At 45.0% G+C, this 17,105-nt stretch overlaps 1 protein-coding gene across 3 annotated transcripts in view; it reads right to left on the reverse strand.

Annotated features, from left to right (window-relative positions):
• engase (endo-beta-N-acetylglucosaminidase) overlaps positions 1-17,105 on the reverse strand; it is a 74,002-nt gene that overhangs the window by 28,177 nt on the left and 28,720 nt on the right. For all 3 annotated transcript variants that reach the window (XM_041217456.1, XM_041217457.1, XM_041217455.1), the window contains exon 10: positions 6,690-6,877. In XM_041217456.1, coding sequence (XP_041073390.1) covers positions 6,690-6,877 — 188 coding nt within the window. The remainder of the gene's footprint in view (positions 1-6,689; positions 6,878-17,105) is intronic.

The raw sequence follows: 17,105 nt of genomic DNA on the forward strand, positions 1-17,105 counted from the left end.
TTAAACCTATCAGGAGAAAGTCTAAAGTTGGCAAAGTTCTTTGAAGAAGTAGGGTACTCTTCTGGATAGGTCCAGGAACACCTTTGGGAGAGGTAAGGTTTCCCCTTGGGATTGCTAAAAGTAGAAATAAGGATCGCGGATTGGCATGGGGCCAGCTGCCGGGTTGTCTTCCTCTCTCCTATCCAGGCCAACCCGTAGCTTGTTGCATGCAGGTGGGAAATTTTCTGCCTTCAATAATTGGTAAGCTGCAGCAGAGTGCCGGTTTAGCACCATAGCTCGCTGGTTACATTTAATTGATGTCTGAACCTGAACATGGTTATCTATGTGAACACATAAATTAGGAGCATGAGTAGGCCACTCGGCCCTTCGAGCCTGCTCTGCCATTTGATAAGTTCATGGCTGATCTGGTTGTGGTCTCAACACCACTTTCCTGACTGCTCCCCATAACCAACTCAGCCTTAAAAATATTCAATGATCCTGCCTCCACTTCTGTCTGGTGAAGAAAATTCCACAGTCAATAACCACTCAAAGAAAAAAATTCTCCTCATCTCAGTCTTAAATGGGAGACCCTTTATTTTTAAAAAGGGGCCCCCCTAGTTCTAGATTCTCTCATGAGAGGAAACATCCTCTCAGCATCTACCCTGTCAAGTACCCTCAGGATCTCATGGGTTTCAATAGATCACCTCTCGTTCTTCTAAACTTCAACGGATACAGTCACAACCTGTCCAACCTTTCCTCATAAAATAACCCCTTCATCCCAGGAATCAGCCAGTGAACCTTCACTGAATTGCCTCTAATGCAATTATATTCTTTCTTAAGTAAGGAGACCGAAGCTCTACACAGTACCGTGGATGTGGTCTCACCAACATATAACTGTTGCAAAACTTCCCTACTTTTATTTCCCATTCCCCTTGCAATAAACGACAACATCCCATTTGCCTTCCTAATCACTTGCTGTTCCTACATACTAACTTCTTGTGATTCATGTACCAGGATACCCAGATCCCTCTGTACCAGAGAGTTTGACAATCTCTCGCGGTCTAAATAATGTGCTGTTTTTCTATTCTTCCTGCCAAAGTGGACAAGTTCACAGTTTCCCACATTATACTCCATCTGCCAAATTTTTTGCCCATTCACTTAACCTATCTTTATCCCTTTGCAGACTCCTTATTTCCTCTTCACAACTTATTCTCTTACTGATTGTTGTGTCATCAGCAAATGTAGCAACCAAATCATCCAAGTCATTGATGTAGATTGTAGATGTTTGAGGCCCCAGCATTCCCTGTGGCACCCCACTAGTTACAGCTTGCCAACCCAAAAATGACCCATTTATCCCAACACTGTGCATCCTGTTAGCTAGCCAATCCTCTATCCATGCTAATATGTTACCTCCTACACTATGAGCCCTTATTTTGTGTAATAACCTTTGATGTGGCATCTTATCAAATACCTTTTGGAAATCCAAGTACACCACATATACAGGTTCCCCCTTATCCACGTTGTTTGGTACTTCCTGAAAGAACTTTAAGAAATTAGTCATATGTGATTTCCCTTTCACAAAACCATGTTGACTCTGCTCGATTCCATTAAGATTTTCGAAGTGCCCAGCTATAACCTCCTTAATTATAAGTTCCAGCATGTTCCCAAGCACATGTTTGTTCAGTTTCCCAACAGCAGCTTTGAGTGGGCAAGGAAAATGTATTCAGGGTGACCAACTCTCGCAGAGAAGATTAAAGGGCACTCTGGCATGGGGTGGGGCTGCCAGGGCTAAGAGATCCAGAATGGAGGGTTCTGACAGGGCTGATTGGTCAGTGTCCTCAGATACGGGACAATCCTATAAAATAAGGGATTAGTTGGTCACGCTGGATGTACCGGTGACTTCATACTATTGTTAAGCTGGATAAAAATGACTCCCATAAAATCTGTTTAGTCTCTGAATTTTTAAAAAAAATTCCAATACATTTTTTCTTAAAAGATAAAAGTACACATATTTACAATTTGCGCAATCCTAATGTTTGCAGAATCACTGACGTTCCTTTCTGTCCCATTGAACAGAGGAAAAGACTGAAGTTTAGCTTCAATTGAATCTTCAACACAGGTTCAGTTGTTGAGAACTCAAGCCATTCTTTTCACTGGAGGAAGGAGCTGCAGGAGCTCCCTAATCCCCTGCAACTCGATAGCACTTTCTTCAAGATGCTATAACCTCAGATGTCTTAACAGCTGGAGATGTTTAAGCATCCACTCTAGATCACTGAGCTCAATCATTTAACTGAAATTCCAGGAAGTTGGCATCCTTACAAATAGCACCACAAAGTCCATAACATTACTTTAGAAGATATGACTGGAATTTTTTTTTTGTTTTGGTAAGTCAGATTGAAATATATCAGTAAAAGTGGTCTGCATTTAATAAAATGACCATGGAGGAGAAGTTAACATATAAAGGCAACTGTAGTCATATAAAGGCCATAAAAACCTGCCTCTGACCATCAGTAACAGATTAGTCTTCCTTACTTGGAAGAAAAGGCTGTGGCCAATGTATATCCAATTTGATGTTATTTCCTTTCAGATATGAAGTCTGAGAAACATCACTTCCTATGGAGTCTGAAGTGAGGGAGATTATATGTCCAATATGAATAGAAACACACAGCACTGCTTAGAGCAATACGATAATTGATGATGTTGACAAGAGCGAATCCAGCTCACAAAATATGAGAAAATGGCGATCTCGTCTACTGAACATGGATTGATACACTGGCAATGGTTTTCTGAGTTACATGATTTGTTGACAAATCACAGCATGACAGCCAGTTTTAAAATTTCACAGCATTGGACGTAAATACAAATTGAAAATATAATGTGTACAATTTGGAATTGGTCAATATATTATGAAGCAAATCGAAGAGAATAACCTACCCTCAGTTACCACACCATTTTATTCACTGAGCAGCTACAATCAAAATAGATGATACCTGTTCTTTCATGATATGTATTGTGGGACAGGCCAGTCTTGTGCAGGCAAGTGGTCATCAGTTCAAAGTAATTTGGAGAAACTTGTTCTAACTTAAGCTTTCTCATACCCGACACAATAGGCTTCTACCACAGCAAGCCCTCATTCCTTATAAACTAAAACATGACTTTACATACAAACTATTCCAGGTTGGCAGGGTGAATACTGAACTCTTTTTACTATTAAGGTATGTGCTAGAAGAGGATCACAATGCACACTCTGGAACCCTCACAACTAAAGGGCAAATAATAGTCACAGGCCCTGCAACTTTGGTTAAGAAGCTACCAATCAAGATTACTAAAAAAATAAGATTATCACAAACCAAGGAAAATAGCAAATACATGTCAAAATGATTATCATCTGAAAACTTCCAGTTTTTAATAATAACCAAATTACTTTGGACTGCAGGCATCCATGAGGACAAATTTTGTGTGAGAACTGAACTTTCATTGAACCCTGAATCCAGTGGTACAGTGAGAAATGGGCAAGTAAATGAACAACATCAAATCATACTCGTACCTGGTTTCAGGTAGCTGCTGGCGACAAAATTGTCAAATCAAAATCAAAATCCAAACCAAAACCCCATCCAGGTGGCCCCTTGTCCTCTCAAAGGCCTGTCTTCAGCCATTCCCTTATTTCCAAGACAAACCAGAGCTGAGAGTCTGGTAAATAAGATCCCATAATGAGACTGATAACACAGCTTCAAAACAACAACTTGTATTTATATATTAATATTTATATATTTAATGTTAATAAAATGTTCCATGGCATTATAAAACAAAGCATGATACTGATCCACAGAATGAGATATTAGAGCAGATGGTCCAAGTTTGGTAAAAGAGGTACGTCTTAAGGGGCTTCTTAAAGGAGGAAAGCAAGGTAGAGAGGTGGAGAGGTTCAGATAGGGAATTCCAGAGCTTAGGCAGCTGAAGATACAGCCACCAATGGTGGTGCGTTTAAAATCGGGGAGGTTCAAAAGGCAGGACTTAGAGGAGCACAGATATCTCAGAGGGTTGCAAGGCTGGTGGAGATTACAGAGGGGCCTGGCCATGGACAGATTTGAAAACTAGAATGAGAATTTTAAAATTGAGGTTTTTATAAAAAATTCATTTACAGGATGTGGGTGTCGCTGGCTAGGCCAGCATTTACTGCCCATCCCTAACTGCCCTTGAGAGGATGGTGGTGAGCTGCCTTCTTGAACCACTCTGGTCCATGTGGTATAGGTACACCCACAGAGCTGTTAGGGAGGGAGTTCCAGGATTTTGACTCAGTGACAGTGAAGCAACAGCGATATATTTCCAAGTCAGGTTGGTGAGTGGCTTGGAGGGTAACTTCCAGGTGGTGGTGTTCCCATGTTTCTGCTGCCATTGCCCCTCTAGATGGTCGTGGTCATGGGTTTGGAAGGTGCTGCCTAAGGAGCCTTGGTGAATTCCTGCAGTGCACCTTGTAGATGGTACACACTGCTGCTCCTGTGCGTCAGTGGTGGAGGGAGTGAAAGTTTATGGATGTGGTGTCAATCAAGTGGGCTGTTTTGTTCTGGATGGTGTGAAGCTTTTTGTGTTGTGGGAGTTGCACTCATCCAGGCAAGCTGAGAATATACCATCACACTCCTGACTTGTGCCTTGTAGATGGTGGACAGGCTTTGGGGAGTCAGGAGGTGAGTTACTTGTCGCACGATTCCTAGCCTCTGATCTGCTCTTGTAGCCACAGTATATGGCTAGTCCAGTTCAGTTTCTGGTCAATGGTAATCCCCAGGATATTGATAGTGAGGGATTCAGCGATGGTAATGCCACTGAACGTCAAGGGGTGATGGTTGGATTCTCTCTTGTTGGAGATGGTCATTGTCTGGCACTCGTGTGACATGAATGTTACTTGCCACTTGCCAGCCCAAACCTGGGTATTTCCCAGGTCTTGCTGCATTTGGACATGGACTGCTTCAGTATCTGAGGAGTTGTGAATGGTGCTGAACATGTGCGATCATCAGCGAACATCCCCACTTCTGACCTTATGATGGGAGGAAGGTCACTGATGATGCAGCTGAAGATGGTTGGGTGTTGTTGAACTTGGAGCCAGTGTGGACAGGTGAATAGGATTTGGCAGCAGAGATTAGGATGACTTCAACTTTAGAGCAGGTAGAATGTGGGTGGCCGGTCAGGAATGTGTGAGAATAGCCAAGCCTGGAGGTAACAAAGTCATAGAAGAGGAATTCAGCAGCAAAGGAGCTGAGTCAGGGCAGTGATGGGCAACGTTAGGGAAGGAGAAATAGGAGGTCTTACTGAAGGAATGGATATGTGATTGAAAACTCATTGTGGGGTCAAATATGACACCGAGGTTATGCAGAGTGTGGTTCAGTCTCAGACAGTTGCCAGGGACAGGGATGGAATCAGTAGCTCCCAAAAAGCAGTTTGACAATTTCGAGAGTGTGGAGGGGTCCAGAGAGGAGGTGGTGAGGTAGTGTGGGTTGTGTACATGTGGAAACCGATGCTGTGTTTTGGATGGTGTTGCTGTGATGCAGCATGTAGATGAGAAATTGGAGATGTCTACGTATAGATCTTTGGGTGACACCAAAGGTAATGGTGCGGGAATGGGAAGAGACACTATTGGTGGCAATCCTCTGGCTATGGTTACATAGATAAGAATGGAACCGGGCGAGTGCAATCCCACCCAGCTGGACAATAACGGAGAGGTGTTGGAGGAGGATGATGTGCTGCAGACAAGTCAAGAAGGACAAGGAGGGGTAGCTTGCCTCTGCCACAGTCACATAGGATGTCATTTGGAGCTTTGATAAAAGCCGTTTTGGTACTGTGGCAGGGGCAGAAACAAGGCAAAAGAGCAAATGAAATCAATTCTAAATAGGAGAAGATCATTCATATTGAATGTGTAGGCAGTAATTCTTCCCTCACACTCTTTCCGTATTTGTCAACAAATTTCCAATTCCATAGCGAACCTTCAAATATAATTAGACATCTAAGGCACTCTACTTACACAGCTATAAGCTATAAATGATTCAGACCTGGTTCAGATAATGTGTGCGTTCATGTTGACAGGCTGCTCCCAAAAAGCAGTAATCATTTTAAGGTAGGGATAATATTGGCAAAGTTAAAAATTGTTCCCCACCAAGGAAAATATGCAGTTAGGTTGAAATTCTTATGGTGATAAACAGAGCTTCAATCTGTTAGAACCATAGAAAAGTCACAGCACACAAAGAGGCCATTCAGCCCATCGTGCCTGTGCCGGCTGGGAAAATTAGCTGCCCATTCTAATCCCACCTTCCAACAGAACCATAGAAAATTACTGTCATTACTGTTATTGTCATTAAGTCCGGTGAAAATCCAATAATTTGCTTCGAGTTATGAGGAAGTTGGTTTTTACAAAAGGAATGCTCAAGGACACCTGGGTGCCTTTTACAAATGGAACTGAAAGGCAATTTCACTCACTGGGTTTGGTTAAAAAAAAGCAGTTGTTGAGGCATTGGTGACAGAGAACCTAGCAACACTGCAACTCCATGTGAATGGTGCCCAGCAACATTATGAAGCCCTGAAAACAATGAGATGACACTAGGGTAAGCCACATTGCACGGAGGGATGTTTCTCAGAGTATACTTAAACTTAGAGTGTGGGATCGGAGAGGCAGGTGGTGTTAGAAAATGAAAAATACAATAAATATTGATACACACACTAACCTCAAAGAAACATTTGATCTGGTAGCAGGGATTAGCCCATTAATCACTAAACAGCAGCCCCCATTCCAGGCAACTTCTGAACACCCACGGATCTTCACACAGCCATTGGCTGGATCCAGCTGCTGGTCTGCAAACAAAGGCTGAATTTCCTGCGCACTCAGGTTAAGCCAGCTTCCAGTAGCCTCTACCTGCAGGAAGCCACATCACAGTGTTGTTCATTAACTGGAGCTAGATTCAAAAACACTGTAGACAATTGGCAGGAAATGTTAGGCAGGGTTCAGTAAATTATGTAGATTTTAATTTCTATTGGTGGTACTCAAGAATATAAACATAATAAATTACCACCTTCTGCATTTTTAAGCTCAGCCTATGTATTCATTCACCAAGGGGTTAGTCAAAAATATCAACAGTTTGGTATCATAATCATGAATTTCCAAGAAGGTATCCATCACACGTGCCGAAAAGAAAAAGAACAAAATTCATTTAGTGCCTTTCACCAGCTCAGGATGCCCCAATGCACTTTACAGACAACTACATGTAGTTAACGTGTAGTCACTGTTGTAACGTAAGGAAAGTGGCAACCAGTATTTTGGGCACAGCAAAGCAACAGCACTTTTATACATGACCAGATAATCTGTTTTAGTGATACTGGTTGAGATAAATATTGACCAGGACACCAGGGAGAGCTCCACTGCTCTTCTCTGGAAAGATGCCACAAGATTGTTAAAGATCCACGAGGGCAGAGGAGGCCTCACTTTAATGTCTCATCTGACCCTGCAGTAAATACTGCACTGGGAATGTCAGCCAGATTACTGTGTTTAAGCCTCTGGGGTGGGTCCTGAATCCACAACCTTCTACCTGAGAGGCGAGAGTGCTACCACTGAGCTGGGGACTGTAGATGCTTAAAAGGTTATTCTTCTAACACGTTGCTGTCTGAAGGTCAAACCAGGCCACGAACTGAGCAGATTCAGTGCATCGAACATCACAGACTTGAAGACGTGGAGAAGTGGTTATGCTTAGACCTCGGGTCTGAACTTTGCCTTTTACAGCTTTTAAATTACCCACAGATACTGTATCGCAGCACTTATGCCACTGCATTTTTGAGAGAGTCTAACAGTGGATGTAGATTTAAAAAATGATAGGGAGCAAGGACTGATGACAAGCCTGTAACCTAATCAAAGGGTTCCAATTCTTTGGATTGACCTTTTATTATGTTATCCAAACTCAAAGATTAGATATGTCTTTTACTTTGCTCCCTATTATCTGTGGCAATATATATGGGAATTCTGGATCGTTACATTAGTAAGTCTTAATGTCCTTGGCTATGGCTTTGTCTGCAGGTTGTGAAGGTTAGTATTAATATGCTCTATGACTTAGTGCTTTTGCATAGTCAATGCCAAACTACAGAGAAAATGAAAATTACAGCAACTGTTGGCAAGATCATTTCTGAATGAAGATGTTTCTTTTAAAAACGGAATGTTTTTAATTAAATATTCTAACAGATACCATTGTTACTGTGACACACATTCAGATGTTGTTTGCAGTTGATTCACGGTGAATCAGTGTGGCCAACTCCACTTCAGTGTCAACAGTTTCCTTCTTGTGGTAAGTATTCAACCTCTCTGATTTGGGAAATGAAAGGTTAAAACGATTACAATGATTTATAAAGTGTGTTATACTTATGAAGGCTGTTTCTCTCGCTGTATTTTTCTACCACAACCTTCGGCCTACACATCTGGCCCGTTTTTCTCTATAGGCAAAATTTTCTGGCTGGCAGACGGGCTGAGCGGGAGCAGGCCCGAACGCCGCCTGCGATTGGGTCCGCAGCGCTGTTTTACGCGGACTGGCCGATTAAGGCCCGCCCAGTGTGAATCGCGGCACCCGAGGGCAGCAGGAGCAGGCGGGCGGCAGTGGGACTGCAATGACCACCGGGTCCAATGGCGACCCAGGCAGACTGTTTTAAAAAGCTGCTGCAGCCTTTCAAAGGGGGGCACCGTGCCCCTCTTTTTTTCAGACAATTGCCTTGCTGCCCTCCTCCAGGAGGTGGCAGCACGGTGGGAGGTCCTCGTACCCCAGGACAGGAGGAGGAGGCCGCCCCCACATGACCAAATGTGCCTGGGAGGAGGTGGCGGAGGTGGTGAGCTCCCACGACGTGGTGTGACGCACCTGGATCCAGTGTCACAAGCGATTCAATGAGCTCTTGCGCTCGAGAAGGGTGAGTACCATGTTGGCTCTGGTCACTTAGTCCAGCAGGGTCTGCTGTCCTCTGTGCTCCACGTGCTTGCACCTCCTGGCTAAGGAAGGTTAGACCATGCGGTGCCAAACGTGATGTAGGCAGCAATTGGCCAAGGGGGGGGGGGTACTGGCCTGGCATCTTTGTGTGAGTGTACAGCAGCTGCAGGGTGAGGAGGCACTGGGGCCCTGCAATGTCCCACTCTGGTTGGGGTGGGCTGTGCGCAAAGAGAATCCAGGTACAAGTAGCACTAATCAATGCTCTTCTCTCCTTTTCAGAAGAATGCACAAAAAACTGCCGAGCGGGTGAGGGCTGGCCCAGGTGGCGATGCTTAGCCGCTTCGAGTAAGGAGTCCTAGATCTCTGGAGAGGCGCCAAGCGCCCAGGTCCACCAGTGTCGGTGAGGCTGGGGTGCCACAGGCAGGTATTTATGCCCAGCAGGGAGATCACCATTGTTCTCCCAACAGCCATGGCAGTGCTGAATATTCAGTGATTGAAGTTTGCAACATGACTTGTCCATTGCTCATGATGATCCGGGGGACAGGGATGCACATTGTCATTATCTCCATGTTAACTAATCAAATGTCCTTGTTCTTCCTTTCAGCATCAGTGGAGCAGGGCCAGGAGGAGGAGGAGCAGAGGTCCCCTCTCACACCTGAGCGCCCTGAAGTCTCATACTCACCAACGTCACACCATCTCTGCCAGGCAGGCATCAGCGCAGATACTAGCACCTCGGTGGGAATCCGATCATTGGCTAGTGTCCCGGGGCACAGTGTTGAGGGCATTTCACAGTCACTGGAGGAGCTGGCAGAGACAGAGAGTGCCCATGGCGCCAGTAGTTAGAGGACTGGAGGGGACCAGGCACATGCTCAGTCGGTGCCTGATGATGTGCCTCTGGAGTCGTCCGCGATGCAGCAAACGCAGGAAATGCGGCCGGGTGTGCGGGTGCGTCTGGGGGAGATACATGAGGCTATGCTTGGCTCAGTGTCCGTAGTGAAGGAGTCTACTCAGATCATTGCCAATGCAATGAACCTCATAGCCGAGCGCTATGCATCCTCCATGGAGAGAGTGGCGACTCTCATGGAGAGGCTTCTCCAGGAGACCAGTAAGGGCTTCCTGGGGATGCGCTCAGACCAGCAAGCCCTCAGGTCGGCATTGACCTCAGCTGGTCAGTACCAATGTGGGTGATAGTCTGGGCATGAAGTTTCTCAGCTCAGTGCCCATCCATCCACGGTGAGCAGGGAGGTCCGAAGCGACCTCACATCAGTGCAGCAGCTGCCTGTCATCTCTGCGGGCACCTCTCAGGGCGGCATATCCTCCACCCCTCTGCCAGTGATCATTGCATCTGATGAGGCTGCAACTACTGGGGAGATGCCAGCTGCGGAACAGGCAGCTCCCTCCCAGGCGGGGCCAGCACAGGCTCCACAGGCCAGAGGACAACCGCCAAGGTATCAAGGCCAACAGGACAGCAGAGTGGGCAGGCTGTCTCAGATGCCACACCCAGCGAGGGATCAGCACCAAGACGTAGCACCCGAAAGCGTAAACATAAGACACCTTAGGCACACCACGGGTTTATCACTGGTGCTTTGTGTTGGCCCGCAATGAGGTCTTTATGAGTTGGTGTGATTCTTTGTCATTTTGTTCTAAGTTCCTTTTAAATTCAGACATGTTACCATGGCTGAGGGTGCCTCTTTTCTTCTGCAGGTGGATGGTTTCCAATAATGTTATGAGTGTTTTGTGGGACATTCAGCTTTATTAACAATGCCCTTAGTTAATGTTCCTCACCAGGCAGATTTTGCACTTAGGTATTGAGTATGGAGCCTACAGCCCAGGCTTGTCCTGGAGGTCCATATGTGGTGAGCTAGCTGAAGGTTCATTGGACTAAAGCGTCCCGGGTGTCCCTGCCTCCCTGGAGTATGCCCGGGTCAGCATCTACCCCCTTAGTATTTCCCCGTGCGTGCTCATCCTTGGACTCACTGCTGGACTCATCGTGTGCAGCTGCAGACATTGCGTCTACGTCTTCATCGTCCACTGCGTCCCCCCTTTCCAGTGCAAGATTGTGGAGAGTGCAGCATGAAACCACTATCACCGAGACACGATCTGGGGGGTACCGGAGTGCGCCCCCTGAGCGGTCCAGGCAATGGAAGGGCATCTTGATAAGACCGATGGCTCTCTCCACCACAGCCCTTGTGGTGCTGTGGCTCCTATTGTAGCGCTGCTCAGCTTCTGTTCTTAGATGGTGGAGAGGCGTCATGAGCCACCTTCTGAGGGGATAGCCCTTGTCACCCACCAGCCATCCATCCAGCCACGTTGGAGCACTGGCACCTGGGAGTGTCTGAGGATGTTGGCATCATGGGAGCTGCCTGGGTACCTTGCACATACTTGCAGAATCAGCATCCTGTGATCTCACACTATCTGCACGTTCGTGGAGTGGAAGCCCTTCCTGTTGATGAAGGCACCGGCCTCACCTGCTGGCGTCTTGATGGCCATATGTATACAGTCTATTGCACCCTGGACACGGGGGAAGCCAGCAATGGCCACGAAGCCTCTGGCTCACTGTGTCTGGCTTGCCTGGTCCCAACAGTAGTGGATGAAGGTCAATGCCTGTCTGAACAGAGGGTCTGTAACTTGCTTGATGCAAGTGTGGACAGCTGGTTGGGAGACACCACAAAGATCATCCACCGAGCCCTGGAAGGAGTCAGATGCATAGAAGTTGAGGGCAGCTGTGATCTTTACAGCCACTGGCATGAGGCGTCCACCCACACAGTTAGCGGAGATCTCAGGCCCAATCATCTGACAGGTATAGCTGATTGTTTCCCTTGAGAGACAGAGCCTCCTTCGGCACTGCACCTCAGTCATATTGAGGTAGCTGCTTCACCACCTGTATACCCTGGCAGCAGGATAGTGGATTCTTTTGCGGCCCCTTCCACCTTGGACAACCTCTTGGCCCTGTGCCCCTTAGGCCTGCGCCTGGCCTCCCAAAGGTGGCTCCCCTGGAGGCTAAATGTGCACTCCCGGCCCCCTCCCCCTTCTAGCCCTCCCTTCCTCCTCAGAGGAGGTGCCTCCAGTAGAAAGTTCAACTCCCATTCCCAGGCTGAGGGAAGGCTTCCTGAAACCTGCAGGCCCAAAAATGATTCTTCACTGTATAATGCTGACCTGAAGGATGAGTCCAGTCCAAACAGCTGGTATGAGTTTTTAAGTGTTGCAGCTCACACAGATAAGTATCAGTAACTTTTCAAATTAAATATTTGACAGTGCACACTCGCGACCCCACTAAGCCCTCTTATCCCACCAGCGGATGAGGTTAATACAAATGTCTCCTACCTGCCCGCCTGTTGCACCCGTGTGATAACCCGACGATTACATGGGCGCCAAAAAATCACCATCAATTGGCATCTCAAGGGCCTTAAGCGGCCCATTAATGAATGGCGGGGCGCATCGGATATCACTGTGCACCTGCCCAACCAAATATCACAATGACGCGCGGTGACATCAGGATCTTGCTCGACGTCACCGCACATTATTTTAGGCATCAGCGTGTGGGTCCCACCCCCGTACGCCAACAGGAAAATCCTGCCCTGTGTGTTTTACTAGAGATGAAGTTACTGTAGTTGATAAGCTCAAGCTGTTCGCTTTTGTCCCCCCCCATGTTTGTACTTTTCCACTAGCTTTCTCGTCTGGCAGAAGGTGACAGGATGTGCTTACCAGGGAAAGATGAAGGCCGTAAGCAGACAAAATAAGATCGGGCATACAACCAGCCAAACATGTACTGTGTATAAATAAATGCTACTGTAACTGTTTTTTCTGAGAGACTTTGATTCGCTAATGCTCCCTCCTGCACGCTTGTAATAAAATTTCCTACTTTCAGCTTACTTCAGACTCAGTGTTTTTTTTGACCTACAACACTCACCATAGGCAGCACAATCTTAAAACTCTGAGCAACAACTTGTATAAATATGCCTTTAATATAAAAAAAGGGTCCCAGGAGAATGAGATCACCTTGAATGCACATGAAAATTTTTTTAAAAAGCTCAAGCGTTTTGCAAATTGCCCCATTTCACTTGGGCTTGCCTCACTTGGACCAGGATATTAATTCATTTGCAACTATTTGTGGCCTGGTCTAATGTGAGGGATGGTGCAGGGGGGAAGACAAGGAGAAGGGAAAGAGATGGTAATTGTTTATACATGAGGCAATAGGAACATTCAGGTAGCTACAATGATGAAGAATCTAATGCTCCAAATGGTCAGAAATTGAGCATGGCTTTGTTGCCGAGCATTGAATAGGTATTTATGCTCACAGAGCATTTATACCCAGTGGTGTCCAAACCCCACTCTATGTTAAATGGAGTTTACAGGAGATTGTCTTTAATGCTGATTTGTAAACAGTCATAAGAAAAGATTCACAAGTAAATAAAAGATGTATGTCCAATATATTTGAGTGTAATATTACATGGAGTCACAGAACATTTATTTTACGCATACTTGAATAAACTGGCAAATTTTAATTTTGGTGCAGAAATGTAGCCTTAGTCCCCAAACAGAACAAGCATCAGTGCAGCATCAAGGATTCTATACAAATGATACAGGAACGACAAGAGCAGTTGTTCTCAATGGAGCATTCAGTCCAATATAGATCAGAAAGGGTCACGGGGAAAGCCTTCCGGAGGCTGCTATCTCACCCAAGACATATGGAGATGGCCACGGTTGTCAGAGGCCAATCATTGCACCCCTAGGACATTGCTGCATGTGTTCCTCAGAGAAACATCCAGAGCCAATCATCTTCAGTTGTTTTATAAAGACATTCCTTCCATGGTGAGATCAGGAGTTAGGCTGTTTACTGACGATTTCACTATGCTCCGCTCCATGTGTCGTTCCTCTAATAATTATGCACTCTGAACTAGCCTGCAACAGGTCCTGAACAAATATAGACCTGGGATAACACACACAAATGCCAGGTAGTGACCATTTCCACATTTCCAACCTTCAACAGTGCAGTTATCAACAAATCTCCCACCACCAACATACAAGGGCAGGATGGTCATCACTGGTTAGAATATTAGCTGGACCAGCCATATCAATACAGTGGCTACAAGAGTAAGACAAAGACTTCACCCTTTGAAAAGTGGTTCACTTCCTGACCCCTCAGAGCTTCTCTACCAACTACAAGGCTCAAGTCGGGAATGTAACGGGGTACTCGTACTACATCTATCCAGGCGAGTCACAACACAGATTAAAGAGGACCATTTTAAGTCTTCAAATCTTGCATTGCACGAAAGAAGCTCATTGACAAGAACAGTGTTAATTGTATAAATTAAGGTTAAGTGTCAACAGTTGGGGAGGCACTCATTGGATAATGACTTGTGCACATAGTTGTTCCAGTAGTGTCATGGTTATCATATTTGCCATACATTCGAAAGGTCCCCGGTTCGAAACTGGGCAGAAACATTACAAAGAGACACATACTGACTGTGGGTTGTAGAGTTGGGAACTCTATATTTGTAATGCCTCAATTTGTGAATAAACCTAAAACTGAATAAAGATCAACTTCTGGTCTCTTCCTTCACCAGCTGCCTATAAGAAATTTTACATGCTATCAGAGGATGGTTGGCTAAAGGTCAAGGATGGAAACTAAGAAAAAAAATGAGGACATAAGATTACAATCAGAATTAGCTTTTGAGAAGAATGGCCGAAAGCAAGTGTAAATCGTCAGGGTATGATAAACCAGATATTCTCAGAGTCTGAACCGTATAGCCAACGGAAGGACAAAGCGGCTATGTGGATATGGTTATATCCCTGCCAAAGAGGAAACAAGATATGGCTTTGGCATTGTTACTTAGTAACAAAAGGAAAATCAGAAGCAAAGTATTTTGTGAGCTGGAAGTCCATCAGTTGGATACTGAGGAAGGTTTGGCTCTACAATTAGCTTTCATGAATGAAATTTACCAGGAAGATGAGGCATGGTCAGACTTGGATAAATTTAGAAAGACTGACAGTCATTTCATGGAGGAATATATCATGGACTTTAACATACAAAAGATTGCAGAAATTCAACTTAAGAGGTTCCTTGCTCAGTGTTCACATTTGAATTACCGAATTATGCTAAGCTGTCACATATGGACAGGATCCTGGACTTAACAGGGTCTGGTTCTCTGGAAGTGGACCCCATTTGGAGCATGTGTTTGCCGCCTTTGAAAAATTCCTGGGGAAGCAGTCATTTGCAGAGCCTTCATGGCACAAATGGGACATTCTTCAATGTCATAAAGGATGGATTGGTTGCCCAATTTTGAGATCGTCCAGATGTTGGATGCAGGCTCCAGTACAAAGGAAAAGTTACAGACAAAAAGGAAGAAGGATGAAAACACTTTTAGCAGATCTAGATACCACAGCAGGGGACAAGACTGGAGCAGCAATAATAGGCGAACAAACCCCAGGAATGCCTGGGGAACAGTTAACAGGTGCTTCAGGTGTGACTCGAAATATTATGCAATGAACTGCACAAAGTACAATAGCAGGCTCTCAAAGTGATGCATGACACAGTGAATTTGGAGGCTGAGGATGACGCTAATGATCAGTCTGGAGGAATTGTACTCGTCACATGAAGCTTTAGTCCAGTGATGAGCATATTAGCCATGGATTCATTTAACTGTGCGGTAATGGATAATGGTTGCACCTCAATAAGAGTGTAGAACAGATTGATTATAATGTTATCTAGATTCATTCAGTCGTGAGGATCAACACAAGGTCAAGGTTGTACGAAAGTGCTGTTTGTTTTAGGTTCAAGGATGAAAACACACTGAGGTCACTAAAACAGTGATGTAAAATAGCAGGAGTAAGCCACTTTATTATAATCGAGATAGTCTCTGGTGAGGTACTTTTGTTGTTAAGTTAGCCTTGTATGAAAAAGGCACAAATTAAACTGGATATGGAGCATAATAAAACAATTGGTTTTGGAAAGTCAGCGGATCTGTAGTTGACCGAATCAGGACAATATTACATCAACTTAATAAAGCCTGATGTTTCTATTCAGAATGTTAGGGAAGTATCACCAGGTGATAAGAATTAGAGAGAAACAGAGCTAATTGTCTTAAAGCTGCACAATTTGCTCAGCCTTCTTAGCAAAGATTAAAAATCCTTCTGAAGGATAAAGGAATGGCTGATGAGGAGTATACAAAACTCAGAGATCACGGCAAAACATGAAGTATGTAAAAGGTATCGCAGGGTACCACCATGTCCTAATGTAAGTCTTCCATTGCCAGATGACTTTAATGAGGTAGTTGCCATGGATCTAAAGGTATGGGATAAAGACATGGCAACTATATTTAGTTGTTCTACAGTAATACATGATAAGGACAAAGGGGTATATTGTGGATAAAGTTATGGAGAAATAGATAAGGACTGGACTGGGAGCACTAGCTAAATTTCTGAGTGACAATGGGGGATGCTTGTTAATGACAAGTTTAGGGATGTGTGTAAAAACATGAACATTGTGCTCACGAGTACTGCAGCTGAAAGTCCTTTCAGCTACAGACTCTGAAAAGAAGCTTGCAGTGATCGATGGAATGCTGCATTAGTTTTTAGCAGATCAACCAAACTGCAAGTTGGCAACCGCACAGGCATGGACAGCTCATGCAAAGAATTTGCTTCAGACGGTTGGAAGGTATAGTCCCTATCATTTGGTCTAGGGGACAAATCCCAAATTACCAGTTGTGGTGAGCAATAATCCCCCTGCCCTACAGGGGATTACAATTAATTCCATTTTTTCTGTACATTTGAATGCTTTACATGCAGGGAGATGAAGGACTTTCATCAAGGCTGAGGTCTCGGAGAAAATTCAGAGAGCTCTCAGGCATCACATAAGACCGTCTGAGATTGACTTTAATTCTGGGGATATGGTGTATTGCAAAAGAGAGGGCCATAAGGAATGGAAAGGTCCTGGCAATAGGGCATGACGATCAGACAGCAGTTATCCAACATGGTAATCAAACTATTAAGGCTCAATCCTCATGGTTAACTCACTGAATCTGAGCAGCTGATAAAAGGCGATGAGGCACCCTGTACCTCACATATTCATGTGTTTTGTGATGATAGTCCTGATCCTCAGAAACGCAGTTAAATAGATCAGGGGCTGGATGGTGGTCAGCTGGGTGTCATGACATACAGTACAGGGCTATCACATTCAAAAGC

Source organism: Carcharodon carcharias, chromosome 22 (assembly GCF_017639515.1).
Source record: "Carcharodon carcharias isolate sCarCar2 chromosome 22, sCarCar2.pri, whole genome shotgun sequence".
NCBI classification, from domain to species: Eukaryota; Metazoa; Chordata; class Chondrichthyes; order Lamniformes; family Lamnidae; genus Carcharodon; species Carcharodon carcharias.